Source organism: Cucurbita pepo, chromosome LG09, assembly GCF_002806865.2.
Source record: "Cucurbita pepo subsp. pepo cultivar mu-cu-16 chromosome LG09, ASM280686v2, whole genome shotgun sequence".
NCBI lineage: Eukaryota > Viridiplantae > Streptophyta > Magnoliopsida > Cucurbitales > Cucurbitaceae > Cucurbita > Cucurbita pepo.
The window spans coordinates 2,753,025-2,778,679 of record NC_036646.1 but is presented as its reverse complement, the minus strand read 5'-3'; the positions used below and the strand labels follow the sequence as shown (position 1 = coordinate 2,778,679).

Here is a 25,655-nt window from a genome sequence, read left to right as displayed (position 1 = left end):
ATGATATTGATATTTAGTCGTAGCATGATGATGATGGCTACACCCAAATTAAGAAGTGAGGAGAAAACGAATACCTTCGTGAATATATCGACTTCTTCTTATGTATGGCTATGACAATACGAACGAACGCATCTCGACTTCTTTTAACATAAAGCAACTTTTGAGCCTCGAACATTTATAAAACCGAGCATTTTACAATTTTGATGATATTGATATTTAGTCCTAGTATGATGATGATTACACCCAAATTAAGAAGTGATGAGAAAACGAATACCTTCGTGAATATATCGACTTCTTCTTATGTATGGCTATGACAATACGAACGAACGCCTCTCGACTTCTTTAAATAGTTCAAAAGTTATTCCAAACGTCTCGATTATTCCATTAATTTCACTGTCCCATAGTAATGAAAAAAAGAAGAGATTAGTGAATAATAAATGAGAGGCGGAAATTAGATTAAATGCTAATGAATTATAAGCAGAAAAATCTGGTGGGATTAGCAACTCTTAAAACACCCATTAATTTGAAGCCATCCAAAAAGCTAAAGCCCCAGCCTCAAAGTAGCTGTCAAGCTAGAATAGAAAAACAAAGTATCGAAGGTCGTAACCTTTTATCAGAGCCAGGTTTCAATCCTAGAACCTGTGGATTATGGGCCCACCACGCTTCTGCTGCGCCACTCTGATTGTTTATTTGTTAGACTACCATGCAACCTTCCGATCATCTACCTCCGTAGATCCGGAGGATCGTTGGACAAATCTCGCTCTAACTATAGGGCAATGATTCATCCACAAGATTATGGTTCTTGTCTCCTTATAACTCAAGAACATAGTTGTACAACCTAAATTTTAAATTTCTTGGTGATAGGATGTGTTTGATTTTCTTCCAACATTGAGACTCAAGTCACATGCGTGGAATTGTTGATTCACTTTTCTTGCTCGAGGACTTACAAAAGTTTAAGTTCGGGAGCATTTGATAGCACAAAAGTGTGCTATCATTAGGACTTGATTATTACTAGTTTTGTGTATGCTTTTACAATTATAATTGGTTGTTTTGTTTATGATGATTATTTGGAGCAAAACCCAGGTTTTTGGAAGAATTATGATGAGATTGAGCTACTTGGGTGTAAATAGAAGAACTAGAGAATGAAGGATTCAAGTCGTAAACTCCAACCATATAGCTACTCGATTTCTTTGAGGTTGCAAAAAAAAAAAATTAATTGCGTCACGAGGCTGCCGTAAATTCTATAAATTTATCTTTTGGCAATCATTTTTAGGAGATTCTCTTTCAAAATTTTGACCTAAAATAAAAAATTCGAATTTGATAGTTGGAAGATGAACTTCTAACGAGAGAGATTTTAAGGCTCAAGATCGTGAGATCCCACATCGGTTGAGAAAGAGAATGAAACATTCTTTATAAGGGTGTGGAAGCCTCTCCCTAGCACAGGAGAAGCGCAAAAGGGAAAGTTCAAAGAGAATAATATCGACTAACGGTAGAGTTGGTTGGATCATTTCACTCTAATTTTACTCATTCAATGCTCAAACTCAGCCTGAAGTTTATACAACAAAAAGTAGCCAAAAAAAAGTACTACTAAACGGTGGTCAGAGCCAAATTCAGATCAGTTTTTCCACAAAACTTATTCTAAACTACATTCTACAAAGAAGTCTATCAAAATTGGAAAATCTTGAAATCAAGTGGAAATTACCAATGGCTGTGTGGAGGTTGCCACTGATGCCAGTAAGAAGTCCGGAGGCTGCAGGCAGGGCAGGCAATAAGCATCGGCTGCTTTTCCATAGTTAACTTCCAAATCACCACTCTTTTCATCAAGTTCATCATTTTCCATAGCCTCCTGATCAAAGCAATTAACACAACTTTAACTTATGAGTGCCATTGATTAAATAATACAGCTACTATGAGACATGTTCGACCAACATATTGCTTCTTTAGCTTCTTAGACACAGTTCTCTGAGCAGAAATGTAGCATTATGAAAAGCTTATGATATTTTTCCAGCAGCTTTTAAGGAGACTCAAAATACTCAATCAATTTGTCATACAGTGGAGTTGATACATAAACTTGTCTAAATTAGATTAGATCTAAAGAAGTTGAACTACATAGAGTTCTCCTTGAATCAAACCAAGTTGAATTTATGACTCTTTTATTATTGAAGTGTTAAAAGTAGGCAAATAGAGTGTTAAATGCCATTATTTTGCTATTCCTTCCTCAAATTTTTAATGAAAATATTGGAGGTGCACAACCTGAATATTACTTTGTTAGGTTGAGGTGGATTCATCATTTGAGTCATTTAAGTTGGATAATTTGCATCTCAAACAGTTAGGCTAGTTCCAATACATCTCTTTGCCTAACCAAACCTTACCATAGGCAACCTAGGCTTAGTTTCCCGTATAATGTCTAGAACATTTTAGTCTTACTTTAACCTCTCAGACCACTGTATTTTTTGGGTGACAAAACTAGAAACTTCCATGCCAAAACTAAGAAAGCTAGTATAAAATTCAATATCACAGGCATGTGATTCAGGGTGGCGCCATTGAAAGTTCTATTCTACTTCAAATAAAAACTAAAAATACACAAGGTAGTAGTAGTTACCTGTATTGGGTAGCAGTGGAATGTAGGAAGAAATCGACTCTTACAGTGCTCATTAAAGTATAAAGTTATCAGAGGTAGTGGAATTGTGGAAATGGAAGCTGCTGGCTTGGACTTCACTCCGAAGAGACCAATCATAGTAACTTGCATTAGAATGATCGCTATTATTATATGACGATGAATTTGAGGCCAGTATAGCCCAAATGTGTCGTAAGTAGTTGCATAAACGTCTTTAATCTGCAAGAAGTATCCTTAAAATAAGTTAGGTATATGATACCATTATGGAGATTTGTGATTCCTAACATGATATCAGAGTCATGCCCTTAACTTAGTCATGTCAATAGAATCCTCAAATGTCGAATAAAAAATTGTGAGCCTCGAAGGTGTAGTCAAAAGTGACTCAAGTGTCGAACAAAAGGTGTACTTGGTGTACTTTGTTCAAAGGCTCCATAGGCCTCATGGGAGGCTCTATGGTATATTTTGTTCGAGGAGAGGATTGTTGAGAATTGTTGGTGGGGTCCCACATCGGCTAATTAAGGGGTTGATCATGGGTTTATAAGTAAGGAATATATCTCCATTGGTATGAGGCCTTTCCGGGAAACTAAAAGCAAAGCCATGAGAGCTTATGCTCAAAGTGGACAATATCATACCATTGTTCCTAAAAAGGTAGAAGCTAGAGTTCAAATAAAACAAAAACCATTTGGGGGTACTAGTTAGAGCATTAACCTGATTGACATATACAACATAGCCCAAGCAGAAGTAGCCAATGAGAAGTGGAAGCAGCAACGGTGCAACAACTGCATATACCATGCCAATCAGTAGGAAGAGAGAGATAAAAGGGATAGTTCTAGAGTGTGGAAGAGAGTATAAATATGCTTCTTTCTCCTTTCCATTGCAACATATACATGACTTCAGAAGATCCCAAGATAGTAAACCAGGTTGAAGAATCTCTAAAGAAAATCCAGATAAGCCACTCGTCAATATATAAGTCGCAAAGAAATCAGCCTGGAACAAAAAGAAACCAACGTTCAACCAAAATTCATATCAATAAATTTAAAAAACGAAGGGCATCTAAATATTGAAAGCTCATAAATTTCAAGAATCAAGTACACTCAGAAAAAATATGTAGTCATTTCTAGAACAGTTTTGCCTATAACTAACAATATTATCAAAAGGGAAGCAAAGTAGCAGTTAGAAATTATGAACAAGATAAATGCATACTTGAGCAGATACAGCCCCTGCAAGATGACTGGGGAAGTTTTTAGGATGTGTAAGATATTCTTCAATTTCATCAAGTAAAGATCCTGATATCAAACTCAAAAAGAATACATTTCCCACCAGAAAATAAAAAATCATGTTACAAGCTTTTATCTCCGCTTTACTCCTTGAAACACAGCCTGCTAGCTTGGCCATCCCAAGCATTGCAAAAGGGACCACATAAATAAATCCATTTAGGATTGCACTGGGAAGATAACCTGTCACAATGGAGCTTAACCCTGGTCTGAAGAAACATTGATATGTTAGACCCCTCATGAACGAAATCTAATAAATAGGATAGCAGAAAGAGAATCCAGTGTAAAAAGAATATATAGAAGAAGCAATATGTTGTTGAGACAGAATGTTTCATTCAAATTTTCAGATAATTACACTAGCTTTAAAGTTTTCAAGAAGTGATGATCCATATGGAAAGAAATCTGAATAATAGTAATCAATCAACAGAAAAAGTATGATTTTATTTAGCTACAAGAATCAATTTTCACTGCTTATTTGTATGGTTATAAGTGGAATGATATAATATGAGCCTCTAGTCATCATAATACACAATAAAATGAAATCAAAGGTTATATGAAAAATAAATAAAACTATAGTACATGATATTTTTACTAACGGAAAAGAAAAACTATGAAAATGGACAATAGGAGTCAGTTGAAAAGGAGAGCAACGTGAATATATGGGATTATATTCATAAGACAAAAAATGCCACAAAAATAAAATTACATCATGTTTATTGCCATGGCTGGTGGAAACCACTTCTTTAATTTCTCGAATTTGGCTATTCCTTGAACAGCAGTAACTGGGATTGCAAAGAAAATTGTAAGAAGAGATGCCCCAACAATAACTCCAAATTCATGAAGGGGCAATAGTCTAACAGGGATTGCCAAATTCTTCCACGACACATCCCTTGGCTCTGGAGCCAACTCAGTGATCCACAGAAGAGGATTTAAGGAATGTTGTGACTGTGAAGCCAATGCAGCACCCAAACGGGACTTGAATGTAATAAAGGCTACGGGAAGCTCCTACAGAATATGAAAGAATCAATATATAGAGTAGTGTATTGTGTTGTATTATGTACCTGAAGAATCCCCAGACTTTTAGTTACCAGAAGGGTTGGGGTATTAGCAGGCATAACACACTATCATCTAATACTATCATTCAACATAAAGAGATGTGATGAACTATTTTTCCCTGGGAATATCAAATACAGAGCAACTGATCAGTAGAAAGCATCTGAATAACAAAATGACTAGATTTTTTCGAACTTTGCAGGTAAAAAGAATGATCATAACCAAGTAACCTCCAATACTAGAATCTACATTATAGATTACCACTGAAATCTAATTACTGAATCTGGTAAAATTACCTTGCTCTTAGATGCACTTTGAACCTGCAAATTCTGAATTATATCATGATACCCCCGAAGCTTTTTCTCAAGGAGAGCTATTTTTAAAGCATTTTGTTGAGATGTATATGAGAGCAAGGGTTCTCTCTTATCATTCTGAGAACTGAACTTTTTTCTTCCTTCCTCAATCTTTCCCATGATAGACTTTGCCTGCTTCTGAAAATAATTGTCTACATCAGAAGCCTTTAATAAAAACATTGGAGTAAAATAAGAAATATTTCTCAAATTCTCAACAAGTTTAAACATTACCATCAAATGGTCAAGCTCCTTGACATCGGATAATATTTTATAAGAATGATAAGTATGTGGATGATACTTCGAGAAAAAATGTTCAACATTACACCCATGAGCCTTGTGTTCAAGGCATAACGGAACATCCCGAACTAGAACAGTAAACTGATCAGGTCGTTGTCTCATGCTCTTAAGCTGTTGAATTCTCTTAACCAATATCCCCTTATACTCCTGAAACAAAGTCATAGATGCAGTTAACTCTAGCTTTCCACGTATCTAATATATACATAAATGCTTCTTCAGGGTCAGAGGTCACCTTATGCAATAGGTATATTCCATAAAATGATATGAAGCATGAGCATGAAAAATGTACCCAAAGCCTGTGGAAAAGGCATAAATCAAAAAAGAGAAATTGTTAGTTAAGCTGACCCTAACTCTTCTGTCAGGTTCCACCTCTTCAGTTACGTACTTATATCTGCTTTGTTTGGTTAGACTGTAACAAATGCATTTAAGTTATGTACAAAACTAAACTCAATGATTGAGTGTGAATGTGATTGATTGAACACTATTATTTTCTTCATTCTTTCCGTTTGTTCACTTCTGTGAATGCAGAAATTGCTTCACCACTTCTTTTGAATTTAAACGTCCACGATCTTCTAATTAAATTCTTGTCGATTCGTAGTACTGTGTTCTCTAGAAGTACCAAAAAGATTAAAATGGTATTCTAGTCGATTCAAAGAATGAATGGGATGCATTATCCATATAGCCATGGCAGTATTTTGTATACAACAGGCGAAACTATAAGCCAACTGACAGAATGAACCAATTAGCCACTGACTGTCTGCTCATTTTAACTCTGCTCATCATAAGCCACTAATCAGATTATGAGCCATAGGTGGTCTTCCATATTTCATATGATTCTAATATCAAAAATTTACAAGACATTAACTTAACTTCAATAAAAAAAATTAAGAGTTGAAGTAGAGATTAACCTCTAAGCTACGACAGAAAACGTTGGGAGAAATTATACTAACCAATCAGATCCTTCACGGACATTGGATATTGTGAAAGAATCCAGAGAATGGTATCTCCTGGATGGTTTCTCCTGGCCCAGGTAATTTACAGGGAGAAGTACCACCAACCCAAGAACAGAGCATACGACAGAGAAATTTATGCTACATCCAGAAGCAAACCAGATTAAGTTTAAATTAATACTTTCTCATTCCATGATGATTGAAGAACTCACAATTCCATCACTACAAAACAATCGATCGGAAGATTGAATCAATTTCAAACGACGTGAGGATCAAATCTTCTAAATAAAACAAAACCAAGCGAAATGAGAAGTAACAATGCGAAGAAATTGCACCTTAATTTGAAGAGCCTGATGGTAACTAGGGCATCAAGGCCACCAGAAGAGAGAATGTCATCTTCCGATACACGAAAAGCCCGAGGAATCCAAGTGACGGAAGGGAGAAATCGACGGAAAGTGAAAGGTTCAAATGAAATAGTTTGGCCGAGCGAAAGACGGCGAGCGTAATATATGGCGGCATTTGATGGCTGCTTCTTGAGAATGGAGAAGATGGAGAGAACTATGAAGGCTAAGCCGATGTTAACGGCCGCTGAAGCCAACAAACTTCCGGCATTCATTTTTCCATTCCAGGAGCTATGCTAACACATTACAATCCTTAAAAATGGCTCCGTCGAGGATCTGAAGAGAGAGAGAGAGAGAAGAGAGAGAGGAAATCGCCGCCGCCGCAGCCGCCTCCTCCGGCGCCGTCGTCTATTACACGTGGCGTATTTTACATGCAAGAAGGTCGCCAAGCTATGGCTTCGTGGCAAGACAGAAACGAAACTGGCGGCAAATTGTAGATCAGAATCAGGTAGTTGTATTATTATTTCCCTTTTTTTTTTTTTTAATATTTATTATTTTTGTTTTTTAAAATATATATTAAATTACAAATTTAGTAAAAAAAAAAAACAAAACTTTATTTCTAATAAATTATTTGTAAAATTCTTTTTTTTTTTCAAAATCATAAAAATTAGATTTATATTTCACAAAAAAAAATTAATTTTTATTTGATTAAATTATATTTGTATTACCGTTTGACCTTTTAAAATACCTGTCATTAGCGGTAGATTTAAATATTTAATTTATGAATTGATGGTACATGATTTATGTCAATTGAGCTATACTGCTCGTAAGATTTTTTTTGGCTGATTAGTATGTTTATACTTAATTTTGATAAATTTCTAATTAAAAATTTTATATCGTTTATATCAGTTGAGATATACTCATATTCGGGTCTTTCGTCCCGGTTCTCATAGGCAACTCTTCAAGGAGTTTCTCACCGACCCGTATATCATCTTATATAGACTGATATCTCCACATGATTTTTCTCGTTCAATTAATTCCAATTGTCTCCTTGTATGTTTTTCTGGGTCATGTCACATTTCGTCTAAAACAATCAAAACGTTAAGGATCATATAGCTCATGAACTTTCGAGGTCAAAATTTTAATATTTCATTCAAAGGGCATTTTTGTAATTTAAACTCAAACCTACTTAAATGGTGTGGTAATTTTTAGATTTATAATTAGATGGTTGTAAATATGACCTACTATTTTTTATTTTAGTTATTTTTATCCTCATTAATTATTGTACTAATACCTTTTTTTCTTTAACTAAATAAATAAATATATATATATATATATATATATATTGAAACAATAATAAATTTTCAGTCAATAACGTGTGAACCCAAATTATTCTTATTTTTCTTTATTTAATTAAATAATCTAAGTCGTATTTTTTAAAATATAAAAAATATTTTTTTTTTGAGAGACGAGAGCGACCTACAAATTGGCCACTTGTTTAATAATTATATATCAAATTAATTTTCAAATTAATCTAATTCTTTCAAATATATATATATATATATATATATATATTTAAAAAATTCAAAAATGGTAAAAATATATTATTTATAAATTAAATTCGAAACTTACTTAATTTTTAATTCTAATTATGTCAACGTCTTTATTAAAATGTTGACAACTTATACTAATTTCGCTAAACATGGTAATTTGACTTGACATAACACTAGCCCATAAAAATCTAGTTAAAAAATTAATTAAAATTGAAATTAATAATAATAATAAAAAGTACTCATTGAAATATAAAAATTTATTATAATCAATAAACTGTTTTCATATTTTTTAAATTCATTTTAATTTTCAAAATTAGACTTTAGGTAACCGTCATATCTATCACTAATAGACATACAGTCCGTTTTGGTCCATTATGTACGGTTAGCACAATTTTAAAACACGTATGTCAAGGGACATGTTTCCAACCCTAATATCATTTGTAACTACTCAAGTCCACTATTAAAAGATATTGTACGCTTTGGCCTACTGTAAGATCCCACATAGGTTGTAAAGGGGAAACGAAACATTCCTTATAACGGTATGAAAAACTCTCTCTAATTAATGTGTTTTATATGTAACAGACAAACAGACAAGCTAAAACTAATTTTAAAAAACTATGTTTATAAATTTAATTTTTGAAAAAATTAAATTAAATTATAATAAATTAATATAATAACCCATAAAAATCTCCAAAGTTTTGTTGCATTAAATATATATTTTAAAAAAATCTAGGAACAACAAACCACACAATTTATTAATTTTTTTAAAGAAAAAATAAATAAAAATAAAATACTTGGTCAACGATGAGTCGTTGTCTTCCATCGTATAAGAGACGGAAAAAAAAAAAACAAATTAAAATAGAGAATAATTGCAATCATTTTCCAAAAGCCCCACAAAATACTCCCACCACATAAATATATATATATATATATATAGATATTAAATTATATGAACTTTTCTTCTTTTTATTTCCAAATCAGTATTACGTGAGGCATGGGGTTTAATGTTCATCATTCGTTATACAATTCAAAGTTGGAAGTCATCGATGCAAACTACAGTGAGTCATATAACTGCAAGTCTCTGGGCTTTCTTCTTTTTGTTTCTTCTCTGTATTTTCTTCTCACAAAACTTCAAAATCTTGCCACCCATTTTCAGTTTCCATTTAAATGTTCTTCTACTTTGAATTCTTCTTCAGACCCTTTTGATCATTTCTATAGATTTTGGTATTTTCTTGTTAGATTTGTGTTTGAAGCTGAATTTAGAGATGAGAAAGGTGAAGAACATGGAAAACAGGAGCTTCTCTGAGGTTGTCTCTGAAATTATAGCGTCTATTGATGAGTTAGTTTCATTATCCAGGAATTCTGAAACGGAGAAAGAGATGTTCATTGAATTAGCTCTTGTTTTGGAAAGGATTCCACCAGTTTTCTGTGATTTGAGGGATGATTACAAGGTTATGGATACCCCATTAATCAGAAAAGCGGTTGAATCACTTGAGAAGGAGATAGTGCGCGCTAAGTGTTTGATAAAAGTCCGCAATGAAAAAAGGAGACATGTTGAAGCTATTGCTCATGATCTTGGGCGGTCCTTGGGCCTTGTCTTGTTTGCTACTGTTGAGGTTTCAACACAGTTCAAAATGAAGATTGGAGAACTGCATAAGGAACTGATGAATATGAAATTTAATGAGAGTTGCAGTCCAACTTCGACTTTAACTTCGACTTGGACTTCGACTTCGAGTCGAACCACGGAGTTTGTATGTGATTTGAGAGTGGAGGAGATTGAAGAAGAACGGATTAGCATTAATGTTTGTGATATTGCACTGCATCTCAAATATGGAAATGATGATGAATTCAAGCTTGCGGTTGTGGGATTGAAAGAGTTGATGCAAAGTAAAAATGTTGATGATGGATGGCTCAACGAAGAGGGAATCGTTTTGATTTTGCTGAAGCGTTTAGGTTCAAACAAATCCGTGGATCAGTCGATAATCATTCAAGTACTTAGGTATCTTGTTTGGAACAGTCCTGCAAGCAAGGTAGAACCGGAACTGAAATTTACTTATCCACTCTTTTTGAAACTGTTATTTTCAGTCTTACACTGAAACACAATAATTTACAGGAAATGATGGCAGACATGGGACCTTTGTCAACATTGGTCAAGTCTTTGGCTGGGGAGGAGGAGGAGAGGAGGGAAGCTGTGGGGCTGTTGTTGGATCTCTGTGATCTTGTTAATGTACGACGACGACTCGGCCGAGTTCAGGGTTGTATTGTTATGTTGGTTGCCATTCTAAAAGGGGATGATCCGATTGCTTCATATGATGCAAGAAAATTGCTGGATGTATTGTCAGGGAACACCCAGAATGTGCTTTATATGGCAGAAGCTGACTATTTTAAGCCAATGGTGCAACTTTTGAAAGAAGGTAAAGTGAGAGAACAGAAGCAAAAATTCTAACCAGTATATGTTTTGTTTATTTTTCTAGAACATGCTTTAGTAGCTCGGCTAATGCCTTATCATAATATCATATCAATGATGTTGTGGGGATCAGAGCATTACTGATCACGTTGTTGCAAAGCTTAAAGTCTCTTGCTTAGTTTAGTTTAATTGTAACGGCTCAAGCCCACCGCTAGCAGATATTGTCCTCTTTGGGCTTTTTTTTTCGGGCTTCCCCTCAAGGCTTTTAAAACGAGTCTACTAGGGAGAGGTTTCCACACTCTTATAAAGGGTGTTTCATTCTCCTCCCCAACCGATGTGGGATCTCATAATCCACCCCCCTTCGAGGTCTAGTGCGACTCTGGCACTCGTTCCTTTCTCCAATCGATGTGGGCCCCCCACCAAATCCACTCCCCTTTGGGGGTCTAGCTTCCTTGCTGGCACATCGCCTCATGTTCACCCCCCTTTCGGGACTCAACCTCCTCGCTGGCACATCACCCGGTGTCTGGCTCTGATATCATTTGTAACGGCCCAAGCCCACCGCTAGCAGATATTGTCCTCTTTGGGCTTTCCCTTTCGAGCTTCCCCTCAAGGCTTTTAAAATGCATCTGCTAGGGAGAGGTTTCCACACTCTTATAAAGGGTATTTCGTTCTCCTCCCCAACCGATGTGGGATATCACATTAATTCTTCCTGATGATGTGGGTTGCTGAAAGATCTAAATTCTCTTCTAGCTATAAATTTATGGATTTCAGGCTCATAACGGTGAACCCTTTCCATGTCTGTAGGTTCTGACATGAATAAGATCCTCATGGCAACGGGGCTTTCAAGGATGGTGCAGACTGAACAAAGTAGAGCCTCACTAGGAGAAGAAGGGGCAATTGAACCCCTTGTCCAAATGTTCCGTACTGAAAAGCTTGAAGCTAAACTATCAGCTTTAAACGCATTGCACAGCCTCTCAGGCTTGAAGGAAAATGTGCAGCGATTGATTAATTCTGGAATTGTGAATTCTTTGCTCCAACTCCTGTTCTCTGTAACCTCTGTTCTTATGACTCTTCGAGAACCTGCAGCCGCGATTCTTGCAAGGATTGCGGAATCAGAATTGATCCTGGTCAACCATGATATGGCTCTACAAATGCTCTCACTTCTGAACTTATCAAGTCCAGTGATTCAGAATTACCTTTTACAAGCTCTCAATAGCATCGCTGCTCATCCTAGTGGACTAGAAGTTAGGAAAAAGATGGTGGAGAGTGGAGCAATCCAGCTTCTCTGCCCCTTTTTGATGGAAAACAATACTAAGATCAAGAATGGTGCCTTGAAATTGCTTTATTCTCTTTCCAAAGATGCTCCAGAAGAGCTAGAAGAGAGCCACATCAGTGTAATTCTGAGTATAATTCCATCGACGAATTGCGAATCCGAAAGGGTCTTTGCTGTTGGTATACTAAGCAATGTTCCTGTAACTCAAAAGAAAATAACAGATATGCTGAGAAAAGCAAATCTTGTGCCTATCTTGATATCCATCATGAACACCAGCTTGGCTAATTCAGATATTTCTACATCTTTCTTGTCAGAAAGTGTAGCAGCCTTATTAGTACGGTTTACAAATCCATTTGATAGGAAATTACAGCTTCATTCAGCAGAGCAAGGGGTTATTCCTTTACTAGTGAAGTTGTTATCAAGCGCGTCGACCATTGCTCAGAAAAACGCAGCAACTTCACTAGCTCAGTTGTCACAGAACTCGCTCTCTCTCAGCAAGGCCAAGAGTTCAAGGTGGTTATGTGTTCCTCCTTCAAAAGATTCACTTTGTGAAGTTCATGGAAGGCAATGCTTCACAAAAAGCACATTTTGTTTGGTCAAAGCCAATGCAATCCCTCCTATGATCCAAATTTTGGAAGGCGAAGAAAGAGATGTCGACGAGGCTGTCCTCGGGGCCCTTACAACCCTTTTGGAAGATGAAATTTGTGACAATGGAAGCAAATACATAGTTAAGATGTCTGGAGTTCAAGGCATCTTAAAAGCTTTAGGTTCATGCCATATTGGTGCTCAACAGAAGGCATTATGGATACTGGAGAGAATATTCAGAATTGAGGAGCACAGAATCAAATATGGAGAAACTACTTGGTCAGTGCTTGTTGATCTAGCCCACAAAGGTGATTCAAGTTTGAAACCAGCCATTGCAAAGCTATTAGTACGGCTGGAACTATTTCAATTTCAAGACTGAAAGGTACCTATGAGCCGAATTATTACAGTAGAATATATACCATGATTTTTGTCCATAAACAAGTTTACTCATTGTAAAATATTTGTTTCATGTTCATTTATAGTTAGAATGCAATAGGTTTTACTCCATAGGAACAAAAATGTGGATTCCTACCCACAATGTATACCTTTTTTATTGTTGAAGTTATAAACGAGTTAAAAAGAGCCCTTTATGGAAGTTCTGTATTTCTAGATTTTCTACTTATAGAAGAGCAACAAATGAACAGGCGCATGGAACTCTTAAGACTGTCTTGAAACCATTATTAAAAGAAGTTCCTTCCGAAAGTGTTAAGAAGGATACTTTGATACCATGTTAAGAATAATGCTCTGATACTATGTTAAGAATGAGAAATATAAGCAGGACTTTTAATCCCACTTCTCTTTCTAGACTTTCCCATAAAAGACTAAATCAAAAAAATAATTCAAACATCGGGACTAAGACTAAGACATGTAATTATACTCAAAATTTTGCCAAGCAAAATTAGAAAGCTTGTCCCTGCAGAAGAGAAAGGGGTATGAACATGTTAGCAAATTCATATATTGTTATATTCCATGGGAAGGAGAATGAAACACCCTTAAAATAAGTACCTTAAGCTCTACTAATTTAAATTTTTTCTAAACTCGAGCTACTCCGTTACAAAAGCCAAAACTTTGAAACTACAGAATGAAGGCTTAGGATATATTTTTTTTACAATTCACTTTGAGCATAGCCAGAGATGAGACTAAATCACAAAATCAGTATGTCAACTTTCCCTGGGCGGTCTGTTGACCGTTCTAGCAGTCTCGGGATGTCGTGCTTCTGCTAAAGATATGCCATTCAGCAGTAAGAATGAGAATGCTGATCATCTCAAACCCTCACTTGTCTTAATCTTTGATGTCCTACAAGTTAACAGTGTTTAGTTCTATGCTTCGAAATCACCAATAGGACATCGGACAGCATCGTCGTGTCAACATTTAACAAATAAATCATACTAAATTCAGAAAACCAATTCCATCATCGAAGTAACAAGCCAAATTATTCTTCCATTGTTGTTGTTCCATCAGGATTACTTTCCCTTGGCACAACATTTCCATCATCGTTATTAGCCTCATTGTCCTCATTCTTAGTCGAACTATCCTCGAGCAGAGGCTCCTCCTTCGATCCACCATCTTTATTAGCCACTTTGTTATCCTCCTTTCCATTAGCACCGTTTTCAAGTGCAGATCCTCCATTTGCGCCGTTCTCAAGACCATCGGTCTTCGAAGTTTCCATAGCGGTGTCTGAAACGCCATCATCATTGGCTTGCTCTGTATCCATAGCATTTTCCCCAAGAAGACTATTATGCGGTATGTCATTGTTCGGAGCAAGCTGCCCCGGATGAGCAGCATACCCATCAAATTGTTGGCTGCCGATACGAATCTGCAAGGAATAAGTCCAGCAATCAGCATGACTAACACATAAATCACATAAGAACGCCATTCACAAATACATTCTCGATTATAAGGAAGAAATGAAGGGGAAGGAAAAAAGCTTTCTAATAAAAAGCCTTGAACTCGATGGCCTCTCAGTGGTAAATATGGAGAAAGGGAAATTCCAGAATTCTTAACAGTAGAGAAAGCGGGAGGAAATATGGAAGTTATCGCACTTGAATGCCTATTCTTGGTGCACTCTCTCCAGTCCCTTCCGTAATTATATGATTATTTTGAACATCAAGTGGTGAGCTTTTTTGTAATCTCCTTTGAAAAAAGTATTAGACTTAGAACATTAGGACTTCTATGGTTTGGAGCCCAGTCCAACTTCGACTACCAGGTAATCATGGTGATCAAGCAGACACTTAAATAAGTCTATGATAATACCTGATAAAGTTGTTCCAGAATGCTGGCCATCTCCTCAGTACCACTAACATGGTAAATAGGACCAGTATCTGCAACATGACGTTCTGTATATGATGTTATCTCATTCAAATTGAGACCAAGGCGGTCGGGCCTCTGAAGCAGAAGTTGAAATGTTGGCTGCAGTTCATAGCATTGTTCAAACAGAGATCGGCGGCAGAATACGTACAAACCAAGTCGAGCACGAGACATGGCCACAATCAATCTTCTAACATCACGGAGGTGCCCCACAAAGCGGGTTCGAACGAGAGACAGTAATATATAATCATTCTGCTGACCTTGAAATTTATCGACTGTCGTCACCTGGATTCAAATATTAAACAACATTTGTTAATAAATGATTACATGGCATGTAAGTAGCAACATTAAGATTGGATACATGAAAACATAAGGAACACGACATTTACACAGCCCAATGGACAGTTACATAGAGTTGATAGAACCATATACTTCGAAAATAAGATGACGGGTGAAGAAAGGATAGTTTATCAACGCCCTGGACTACTTTGTTAAACCATCAAAACAAAACTCCAATAACTGTGCAGTTGAGAAGACTCCAAAGATGTACAAAGATACTGACACCATCAATTAAAAAAACTCAGAATCACTAAGCAACAAATAATGTAATTGCTTGCATAAAGTGAACCGTTCTGGAGATACCTTGCTAGGGGCACCAATGAAGTTGTATGGTACACATCTACGATTAATAACATCTCGGATTAGAAGCTTCTGGCCATTGTAAGTTGTCAAGATGGATATCTTATTTGCAGGGTACCCTAGTAAACGCATATAAATATACACACTAACAACATATTCAGCCTCCCCCTCGTTCTGATAGAACCAAGGAGAAGGAGCAGTCTCACCCCTCCCTTGGTAATCCGGCACATCCACTAGCTGATAATCGTAAGAGAATCCAGCATTGGCTCTATGAAACATGGCTGCCTCCTTCACATAGGGAAGATCTCCCAATTCTCTATATCTCCAGTTGTAAAGCTTGGCTATACTTGGTCTAGCTCGACCTTGAGCATTGAGTTCAATATAAGGAATACCCAATCTGACAAACCTTGTAAATAAACTTTGATCCATATGGCTATACTTTTGAAAAGCCATGTTCTTCACAACTGGGGGTAACTGATGGTGATCACCAATTAAAATGCAGCGTTTGAGACGTGCATAACCATCTTCCTGCCTCTGAAGTAACATTGGTATAAAAGTTTCAATCTCTAATATTTGTGCACTTTCTTCCATCAGCAAATTATCATACTTGAAACCTAATCGAAGAAAGTCCTTCCTCTTTAGGGCAGCATGAGTACAAGTCATTGCAACAATCTTTGCTTGCTTAGTCATCAAATAGTTTGCACGATCAGCTGTGGACTTGAGTAATTCAAAAGCCCTACACTCTTCAAGCTCCTGAAACATTGTCTTAAGATGACGAAAGCATCCCTTAGCTGCCCGCATATCTTTATCAAAAGATTCACCTGTGAAAACTGGATTTGGTGCATTTGAGAAGAACTCCTTGAAGGGAAATCTTTCTTCAATAAAATTTGGTTTATCCTCATTTCCAGCACAGGCAGCTATGAATTGCTCCCAGCGTGAGTACACATGCAGTAACCAAAAGTATCCAGCAGTTTCACAAGTATAACCAACATCTTCAGGGAGTTGGAGAGACCTTGCCAGCTTTTCAACTTCACTTAGCAATTCCAACCTTCGCACAAGCATCGAATTAACACGCCCTTGCCGGCTGAAATCAAGATCGGTTGCTAATTCTTGTTCACCTTGACCAAGACGAAGCAGATAGCGGGCAGGAACATCTCTCTGAGATCATTAGAGAAGTTAGAAAAGAGATGTATATAATTAAAATAATATGCACCATGAAGCCTTAAATAATGTATATATACGAAAAAGTGACCTCACAGTAAGTTTGTAACAGTTTAATTTTCTTCATTTACCTCCATTATCTTTTCGAATAGGTCATTCAGAGCTTGATTTGAGTGGGTGATTATCAATGTTCTCTGTGAAGGGCAATTGTGATAAAGAACATTTAGAACTTGAACAGCTGTGTCAGTCTTTCCAGTACCTGGTGGTCCAACAACCATGGTTAATCCAGGTTGAACACCAGAAATGATTGCTCCAACCTACAATTTAGAAGTAAACAATGTTAGTCTCACAATTCAAATAGAAGTTGATCAACCAAAGAAGAAACAATGTCCAGACATTTTATGAATAATTGAACTTTCATTGAGAAAAAAAATGAAAGAATACAAGGGCATACAAATAAAGAGCCCACAAAAGAAAGAAAATTAAAGAAATGGCATCCAATCAAGCAAAATAACACCTAACGGATAATTACAAAATGGCTTATCATCGAAGCCTACAGAGAAACGTTGAACCTAATAAGAGTCCCAATATCACACCAAGATCTCTCAAGAAAATAGGCATGCTCAACAATCTTATAGTGTACACCAATCATATATATAGTTTTTCATGAATAAGAAACAAAAAGAAAAAAGTTAAAAAAGAACCTGTGTTGGTGTAAATCTGACAGAGTTCTGTTTAGGCTGATCTTGAGGATAAGGACCAGGGTCAGGAGGAGTATACACCTCAACTATAAGCTTTTCCTTCTCACCACAGGCATCGACCATGTTTTCATCATTCTTTGGAACACTTGAAGACTTCTTGTTCTCCGGAAGGGCATGATTGCTACCTTTAAGGGCTCTAGGAAACTTAATACGGAAAGGAGGACTAGGGTGCAAAATCTCCTCACCATCTGGATTAGTAAAACAGACCTGAACAAATTAACATAATACATTTAGACTCGGATGCTTTTTATTATACACATATAGGAGGCAAGGATATTAATTCACTAATTTAAGAAATCTTTTTAAATAAAAAGAAGGCATAAATAACCTGATAATCTGGAAAACATTCTTTCAAATGATCGGCATCAAGAAATGTATCTTTAAAGTCTACTGTTTCTAAAAGATCCGGCATGTTAGTCCATTGAGCAGCAGAAGGATTCCCATAACCAAGAAGTATATTATGCAACCAATCAGGAACGATACAGTATTCATTCATAAGATCCCTGATAGATTCCAGGATTGCTTTGAAATTATTTTCTTTGGGTTTCCTCCTCATCAAAACATTAAATGTCCCATAAACATCTTCTGTACCCTTCTCTGCAATAGCACTGACATCCATATGGTACTGTGCTGTATCTAAAGCAATAGTTACAGTTCTCAACTCCCCTTTAGGAGGCTTCCACTCATCCGGTTTAATTCTTCCAGTAAAGTCATTCATAAGAGTTCCCTCTTCATCACGAACCTCAATAATTTCACATCCACGTACACACTGAAGGCCAAGACGTTGAGGAACACTAGCCTTGGCAGCTTCCTCTGAACTTAGCGGCTCAAATGAAGGACTAATAGAGAGTAAAAATAAAACATCGTGTTCTTTAAGAGCATTCCATTCTGATCTTATTTGGGCTCTATAACTAGAAATGCTAAAAGTGACATCTGCAGTCACAGATGCAGGCTTTACTTCCCCAATATTTGGCTGCTTTACCTCAGTAATCTTGAATTCTTTAATAGGAACGGCCATTCTTGACCAACCACGGAAAGCAGTTTGTCCCTCATTATTAATGTAGGCAAGGAGATGGGGCACAGCTTCCTGAATGTCTTCACGGATCTCATAAGTTGATTCCAGGCGAAAGAGATTAAAATTTCTCAGAAGATAATCATGGAGTGTTAAAAACTGTAAATTTAACTTAGGAAGAGCCAAGCAACCTTCCCCCGAGTAATTAATGCTTGGCACAACACTCTCATCCCACATTATCTCCTCATTTGGGTAAAGTGGAAGTGCATTGATGGCTTCCTTTTGAGACTGTTGCTTCTCAAAAAAGGAAACAACAACCTCAATTAAAAAATCAGCTCTATCTGACCAAGGATCTTCTGTTGACACTAACTTGAGCTGCATAAGAAACACGAATGTTAGTCAAAAGGGAGCTAGAAACTATTTGTTACTAGAAGCTGTAAGCTAACTTTTTCATAAAGCAAACCAAATGACATATAAGTAAAAATAATAATAATAATAATAATGAGGGTGAGAAGAAAATCAAAGAATTCTCTTTGGTACTTCTCATAATTTCTGTGAAAATTTTATATCCTTTCTAGGAAAAAGAAGTGACCAAAGAATTTTTATGGTCTTTCCACTTAGGATGTCCAATCCCTGTTTATTTATATAGCTTTTGCAATGAAATGTCCGGTTCTCTCCAGAAGAAAGAAAAAATGTTGACATTAACATATAGGAACCAAAGAAATATGTTGAGCTGTAGAATAAGGAAAGACAAAAGGCTGCTCCCAAGAATTTAGAGCAGCTTGGAACCTCCCCTCGAGTAAACTCAACCATAAACTACTGAAGCACCATCATTGGCACATCGTTTCCTCTAATTATAAACACCTCCTACTAACCTCAACTACCTCTAGAATCCTAATAATATTTCTAACCTCCAGCCTAACAGTATTCCTAACGTTAAGTTATAACCTGAATAGAGGCTTCCTCCAACTAACCTCAACTAAAGATTAATATACCTCTAATATCCTAATAATATTTCTGAACTCTACCCTAAAATCCTAACGTTACATTGTAACCTGAATCTGCCTTCACACTTCATGGTTCTAGTTGCTAATGATCAGTTGCACACTTTATAGCCTTGAAACAAGAAATTCTCGATATGCAAATCTTTTTCCCAACTTTTAATTTATTTTATTTTATTTTTTTAATCAAAAACCTAACTTTGAACTATCTTTATCATAGAAGAATAGACAGCTCCTTTTGTCCACATGCAGGGTTGAAAACTTAGTTGCCTGCCTCAGTAGATGTAGTACCCAATGAGGGGGGAGGATAGAGACAATAAAATGAAAAAGGTGAACAGAGATAATCTAACATATTTAGTTGACATTGTGTAAGTGCACGTGAGAAGCAACAGGTGACCACAGTTCCCTAATCATATGGCATCTCATTGAACACTGCCCTAGGTCGGGTGTCCCTCTCTAAAGATTAAGTTAAAAGTGATGAAATGAATCCAACAATAATGATATTGAAGTTTATAAGTTGCTGTTTTCTGATAACTAAAAAGTACAAACAATATGATCAACTCATTCAATTTATATTTTTAGCATCCCAGAATAAGTTAAGAATCAAGTCTTTCACAGACCTTAGAGCAAACCAAATCTTTCAGCTCTGGAAGAGAGAGCACAGATAGTTTCTTGGCAAGGTCAGCACGTTTATGAATTGAACCAACATTGGCCAATGCAAGTTCCCGCAGCTAAAGAAGGAAGAGAGTTATAAGTATATTAGCCAAGCCTACAAATTAGATTTAAAATAACAAATACTAGAAATAGTAAACATAATAATAATAATAATAATAATAAGTTTTTTAAAAAGTTTGTCTTTTTCGTCATTGTAGCTTACATGTCCAAATGTACCGTAATTTTTTCAAAAGAGGATTTCATACCCACTGGTGCCTTTGTAATTATTTCTTTAGTAATCAATGCACTGTTTGTTGACAAGGAAAAAAGAATAAATAAAACATCCATTTGCACTGTTAAGCATCCCTTTCCCTTCTGGATCAACTTAAAAACTAACCTTTGGAATCTTCTTAAATGCAAGAAGCTGAAAAGATTGGACACGGTCATAATGAGATTGGAGAACCTCATCGTCCGTCAGTTGTGTTCCAACATGATCATTGATCTCAAATACTTCATAGAACTGCAGCAGATCAACCAGCTGAGCAAAAAGTTTACCTTTTTCATGTTTGTAAAGAGCACTTAAATGACATTTGGCAACGACAGCGACATCAGCAACAAGAGGTCGAAGGTATCTGAATGATCCAACAATGGTCAAAAAGAGGCCGTTTATGGAGGTCAACAAAATACACAATGCACGTAAAGTCTATTTATGTAGTCTACCAACAAATTGGGGGAAATAAAATTTAATCAAAATTAAAAAATTTTGGGCAAAAAAACAGTTAGTGACGGTAAATTACAATAGAGATTTAAGATGAAATCCAACCACAACAGCAAAAGGCTAACAGATCTCAAGAAGTAAAAATGAGAGAGAGAGAGAGAGGAGAAAATATCATTTCATAACTGGTCAAGTAATATTAAGACTACTGCACATCAATACACACAATCACAATAAAAAATTCCACCAATCAAGATTTGAATTCAAACAAAGGATGCATATCATGGCCACAGTATTTAAGCATACCTCCTTGTAGGAAGCTGACTTAAAAGATCAATCAGAAACTCCATGAACCTCTCACAATACAAAATGCAAGCATTGTCTCCCTCTAGCAAGCCATTGGCATCAACAAAATGATCATTTTCATCACCTGAATTACTCTGAGGGAAGACTTCACTATCCAAAACCTGGTCGCCAGATGTAAGATGAAGAACAAAAAAATAAATAAATAAATAAATAAAAAATAGTCAAATTTGTGCATGAGAAAAACAAAAATAATCTTAGTCAGAAAGACAGGCAACCTCCAGGAACTCTTCAATGAGGTTTCTTAAGAACTTTGCTTCAAGAGTTGACAATGGATCATAAACCTCCCCTCGTTTAATAAACTCTTTAGCCTCTCTCTTTATCATCCTTTTCCATTTCTTTATTATATCAGTATTAAGACAAAGCTCCATCTGCAGATGAATGAAAAAGAAAAATGTAGTTGCACATTCCAATGGTAAAAGAATATCAGCAGCAGAACACATGTCATACCTGTAAACGACCATAAGATAAACTGTGCCAAGACTGCAGGCCTGCTATTCTCAATACAGTCTCACTGACAATCTCATCCTCCAAGCTCTGCCGAAGTGAGTTTTTAGAAACCATAAGCAATAAAAGAATAACAATACAGGCAGATATTGGCAGAAACACCTTCACCAGTCCTAGAAAATTTATTTACTTCTACTAGCATATTCAATTCGATTAAAGGTACAATAATATTGACACACATAATATGAATGCCTGATCATTTGAGTGCAGTGATTCATAGTAAAGGAGGTTTGATGACAAACATGTTTTTCACTGACTATGTTCTAAAAACAAGTTGTTTGTATTGAATTCCCAGACGAGCCCTAATCTTTCCAAAGAAATTGGGAGGGGGAAAACTCCTTAGACCGATTTCTTTATATAAACTCTTGCATTATGAGTTGTAATTTGTAAACGCGACAGATTAAGTCCAAATTCAGTTGACTATGTAACGACCCAGATCCACCGCTAGCAGATATTGTCCTCTTTGGGCTTTCCCTTTCGGGCTTCCCCTCAAGGCTTTAAAACGCGTCTGCTAAGGGAAGGTTTCCACACCCTTTAGGGTGATTTGTTCTCCTCCCCAACCAATGTGGGACATCACAGACTATGATAAAATTGAGCAGTTCTTATAAGTTATATGGTCATGCTTTGCATCACAAAGATGTTATTTGGGTACTGCAATGAAAGATAGCCTTTGGTAGCTGGGGAAGGAAGAAGCCACCATATTCTCAAACAAAGTTGAAGACGCTTCCAGAAAGTTTGGGAGAAGGTCATTTCTTAGATTGTTTGAGTTTCTCTTCTGATTCATTTATGCGTTTTAGCATCAATGAACATTGGGCTAATTGGTAGGGGCCTCCCTTGGTCATGTATGAGTTCATAACTTAACTATCCTCNTCCCCCCCCCCCCCAAACACACATAAAAATCCAGAAGGTATTGTTGAACAACTAAATTACAATCAACGTGTCACATACCTGAAAGGCATTAATCATGAAAACAAGATAATTTGTCTTCTCTGCAATGCTTATTTCTCTTCCCTACATCATAAATAGAAGTAATTATAGTTCCAGATAAAAAGCTGATAAATTAAGGTCTAAAATAACAAAAAAAAAATGAAGCACTTTATGGCCTACACCATAAGAAAAAGACATCCATATGACGACGTAAAAAGTAAAACTTCAAAAACTTACAATAAGGAGGAGGAATGATTTAAGCAGAACCTCTAAAATACAAAAAAGCTGAAGCCCAATCATCGGCATAAAGTAAATCGACAGCTTATCCTATTTATAACATATTAAAGTTCTGCCCCATGCAACCCATATTTGGGAAGTAAGAGGCACAACTGCAAAAAATAATTGAAATCTCCTGCTTTGAAACCAGATAAGAGACACCAATTCAGGCCAAGAACAAGCATGGAGACTCTTTCGCTACAAGACATTAGCGGTGTTAGAACTTCCCTAGACTATGAGTTAAGTAAAGAAGTGGACTTTCTTCAGGATTTTGAGCCCCTCCAAAGATGAGAAAGAAAACCCCAATCTATTTGGACCTTCGTAACTAAATCTTTTCATAATTATCTCTATTTCCAATCTAAGTGACTAGAGCTCTTTTTTTCCTATAATTTTCATTTTTTGGTTACTACATTCCCTGGACCAACCTCTATTTTTGTGTCGCTCATCATGCATACATTCCTCTGGATGCCAATGGTTTCTCAATGAAATATATAAATACACATATAAATAATCACCCAATGGTCAATCAAGATTAAAGTATAAAATGAAGGTTGATAATATTTCCGCAAAAAGAATCATTCAAACAAGTCTCACAAGCATGGCATGCATAACAAGTCAAACAAAAGAAAACTAACCTCCTTCAGTCGAAGAACCCTCTCAAGAAACCCCTTGAAGACATCCTTCCGATCATAAAAACAGACCCAAGCTGCTACGTTCTCTCGAAACTACAAGAACAAATCTCAATTCTTACGTCTCATGGCAGTTTCAAATAATGAGCATTCCCCAAAGTGACATTTTTTTGGGTTAGAAGAAACAAAATACAATATAGTGTTTCAATAAATAACAATCTAAAAACAACATTACAAGAATGGTAAGACACTTTCTAGATGAGCTCTTATGATTTTCATTTCGGTGACCACCGACCAGATGAGCTTTCTAGCTTGTTGGTAGTTGTCCCATAAAACTAATTAAATTGTGGAGGTTCGTTTCACTCCATTTTAGTAATTTCCTAGTCACCAATATAGAAAACCCCTGGTTGGAATCTCATGTTGAGCAGCTGAAGTCTACCTGAAAACAAGCACTTCTTCCAAAAGAACATTCTTCCAGAAACCATGAATTATCAAAGCTCGTTGCAACATCAAGTCATTTCGAAATAGCATGCAATAGCTTTACATTTCCGGTGAGATTCTTAATAGGTTTCCCATTCTAACATAACGAGAATGCTTTGACGATGAAATACTCAGAACTTGTGAATTTAAGAAAGTTTCTTCACAGAAGAATTACCTTTTCATTGACCATGAGTATCATCGACATTACATGCTCAAACGTCGCGGTCTCCGGATCAAAATTAGGCCACAAATAGTTCTCCAAGTACTGACTGACCTCCAAAATCATCACCCTCTGTAGAGGCACGGTCTTCCGCCCCTCCTTAATCGAAAGCTCCGTCTCATAAATCTTCTTTACCAATTCTGGATCAAAAGGCTCCTTCGGCTTCGAAGGATCCCTCACTTTCGACCAGTTCTCCGCCGCAATCTTCGTCAACCGGTCTCGCTGAATCTCCGATAGCGTTATCGTGTTAGGCAGTGTCGCACCAGGCTTCGACTCCACAAGCTTATCGTCGACCTGGTTGGACTCAACAGGGTACTCCGCCACTCTGTGACGCTTGAAATCATAAACACCAGTTCCATATACCTTCGGCATTGTAAGTGGCCGAAAACCTTAACGTATGCGCCGGAGGAAGGGGATTCTAGGGTTTCGGAATTCAGAAAATCTGTGCAGGGTTTTAGCTAGAGTGATGGATTTACTGAAGGATAAACCTCGGGAGCTAGGTTTCGAAGCAGCAGCAGAGTCGGTGAAATCGGCCTTGTGCCACGGCGGAATCGGTGAACGGCGACAATAATCACGATGAGGGTGGGATATTAGTGACTGGAGAGGAGGCGCCGGCGTCGGCGTTAAATGGCCATCACACGACCAGAGCCGGTGATCGTCATATATCTTCTAATTCCAACCCCACGGCGTTTGGAACTCGAAAATTAATAAATTTTCAATAGAATTTCCACAAATACATGTTTTGTACTAATAAAATGAATTTATTTTCTATTTACTTTTTAAGGTTTTAAAGTGATATAATTGTGTTGCTTAAAATACTAAATTAATAAAATTACTTGATTTCACATTTTATCTCAAACTATTTAATATACATGAAATACCGGATTTAAAGGTTCGTACAAAAGGAACTCCACGTGTGTCTCTGTCTCGACCTACATCAAGCTCCACCTGAAAATAAAATTGAAGCAATAGGGTTGAGTATATGCAAATGGTATCAAAGGCAGACATCGAATGGTCTGCTAGCAAGGACGCTAGCCTCCTAGGGGTAGATTGTGAGATCTCACATCGGTTGGAGAGTAGAACAAAGCATTTCTTATAAGAGTGTGGAAGCTTCTCTCTAGTAGACGCGTTTTAAAACTTTGAAGGAAAGCCCTTGAAAAGAAAGTCCAAAGATGACAATATCTGCTGACAGTGGGCTTAGGCGGTTACAAATGGTATCAGAGTCAAACAACGAGTGGTGCGTCAGCGAAGACGTTAGGCACTAAGGGGGTGGTTTATGAGATCGCACATTGGTTGGAGA

At 36.6% G+C, this 25,655-nt stretch overlaps 3 protein-coding genes across 4 annotated transcripts; 1 reads left to right on the top strand and 2 right to left on the bottom strand.

Moving 5' to 3' along the window:
* Positions 1 to 1,539: 1,539 nt before the first annotated feature.
* LOC111802197 (CSC1-like protein At3g54510) lies at positions 1,540 to 7,301 on the bottom strand. The gene is made up of 10 exons (XM_023686468.1): positions 6,880 to 7,301; positions 6,545 to 6,685; positions 5,827 to 5,890; positions 5,529 to 5,741; positions 5,241 to 5,435; positions 4,598 to 4,896; positions 3,821 to 4,100; positions 3,326 to 3,604; positions 2,603 to 2,836; positions 1,540 to 1,846 (listed from the first exon to the last, which is right to left on the bottom strand). Exons 1-10 carry the CDS (start codon positions 7,158 to 7,160, stop codon positions 1,688 to 1,690), a joined length of 2,145 nt encoding a protein of 714 aa, XP_023542236.1. The 5' UTR covers positions 7,161 to 7,301; the 3' UTR covers positions 1,540 to 1,687.
* Positions 7,302 to 9,415: 2,114 nt separating this feature from the next.
* Positions 9,416 to 13,298, top strand: LOC111801513 (U-box domain-containing protein 44-like). 2 transcript variants are annotated; one of them, XM_023685528.1, is made up of 4 exons: positions 9,416 to 9,496; positions 9,678 to 10,468; positions 10,552 to 10,852; positions 11,650 to 13,298. In XM_023685528.1, the coding sequence occupies exons 1-4, from the start codon at positions 9,433 to 9,435 to the stop codon at positions 13,080 to 13,082; spliced, it is 2,589 nt and encodes an 862-aa protein (XP_023541296.1). In that variant the 5' UTR covers positions 9,416 to 9,432; the 3' UTR covers positions 13,083 to 13,298. The 2 variants fall into 2 exon arrangements, with proteins under 2 accessions (XP_023541296.1, XP_023541297.1); XM_023685529.1 differs by having other exon boundaries at positions 9,441 to 9,496; positions 9,657 to 10,468.
* A 344-nt stretch (positions 13,299 to 13,642) lies between these two features.
* On the bottom strand, positions 13,643 to 25,067 carry LOC111801622 (intron-binding protein aquarius-like). Its single transcript, XM_023685674.1, has 14 exons — positions 24,311 to 25,067; positions 23,662 to 23,751; positions 22,772 to 22,834; positions 21,767 to 21,853; positions 21,535 to 21,687; positions 21,260 to 21,420; positions 20,636 to 20,870; positions 20,205 to 20,315; positions 17,900 to 18,958; positions 17,515 to 17,778; positions 16,942 to 17,127; positions 15,653 to 16,807; positions 14,957 to 15,295; positions 13,643 to 14,519 (listed from the first exon to the last, which is right to left on the bottom strand). The coding sequence occupies exons 1-14, from the start codon at positions 24,725 to 24,727 to the stop codon at positions 14,136 to 14,138; spliced, it is 4,704 nt and encodes a 1,567-aa protein (XP_023541442.1). The 5' UTR covers positions 24,728 to 25,067; the 3' UTR covers positions 13,643 to 14,135.
* Positions 25,068 to 25,655: the final 588 nt, after the last annotated feature.

Coding starts and splice junctions, on each gene's coding strand:
- LOC111802197 (XM_023686468.1), bottom strand. CDS start 7,160: ATGAATGCCGGAAGTTTGTTGGCTTCAGCGGCCGTTAACATCGGCTTA. Junction 5,891..6,544: donor GTCCGTGAAGGATCTGATTG/GTTAGTATAATT, acceptor CCTTTTCCACAG/GCTTTGGGTACATTTTTCAT. Junction 4,897..5,240: donor AAAGTGCATCTAAGAGCAAG/GTAATTTTACCA, acceptor CATATTCTGTAG/GAGCTTCCCGTAGCCTTTAT.
- LOC111801513 (XM_023685528.1), top strand. CDS start 9,433: ATGGGGTTTAATGTTCATCATTCGTTATACAATTCAAAGTTGGAAGTC. Junction 10,469..10,551: donor GGAACAGTCCTGCAAGCAAG/GTAGAACCGGAA, acceptor AATAATTTACAG/GAAATGATGGCAGACATGGG. Junction 10,853..11,649: donor GGTGCAACTTTTGAAAGAAG/GTAAAGTGAGAG, acceptor CCATGTCTGTAG/GTTCTGACATGAATAAGATC.
- LOC111801622 (XM_023685674.1), bottom strand. CDS start 24,727: ATGCCGAAGGTATATGGAACTGGTGTTTATGATTTCAAGCGTCACAGA. Junction 21,421..21,534: donor TCATTGAAGAGTTCCTGGAG/GTTGCCTGTCTT, acceptor TCTGGCGACCAG/GTTTTGGATAGTGAAGTCTT. Junction 14,520..14,956: donor TTCTGGAACAACTTTATCAG/GTATTATCATAG, acceptor TATTCCTTGCAG/ATTCGTATCGGCAGCCAACA.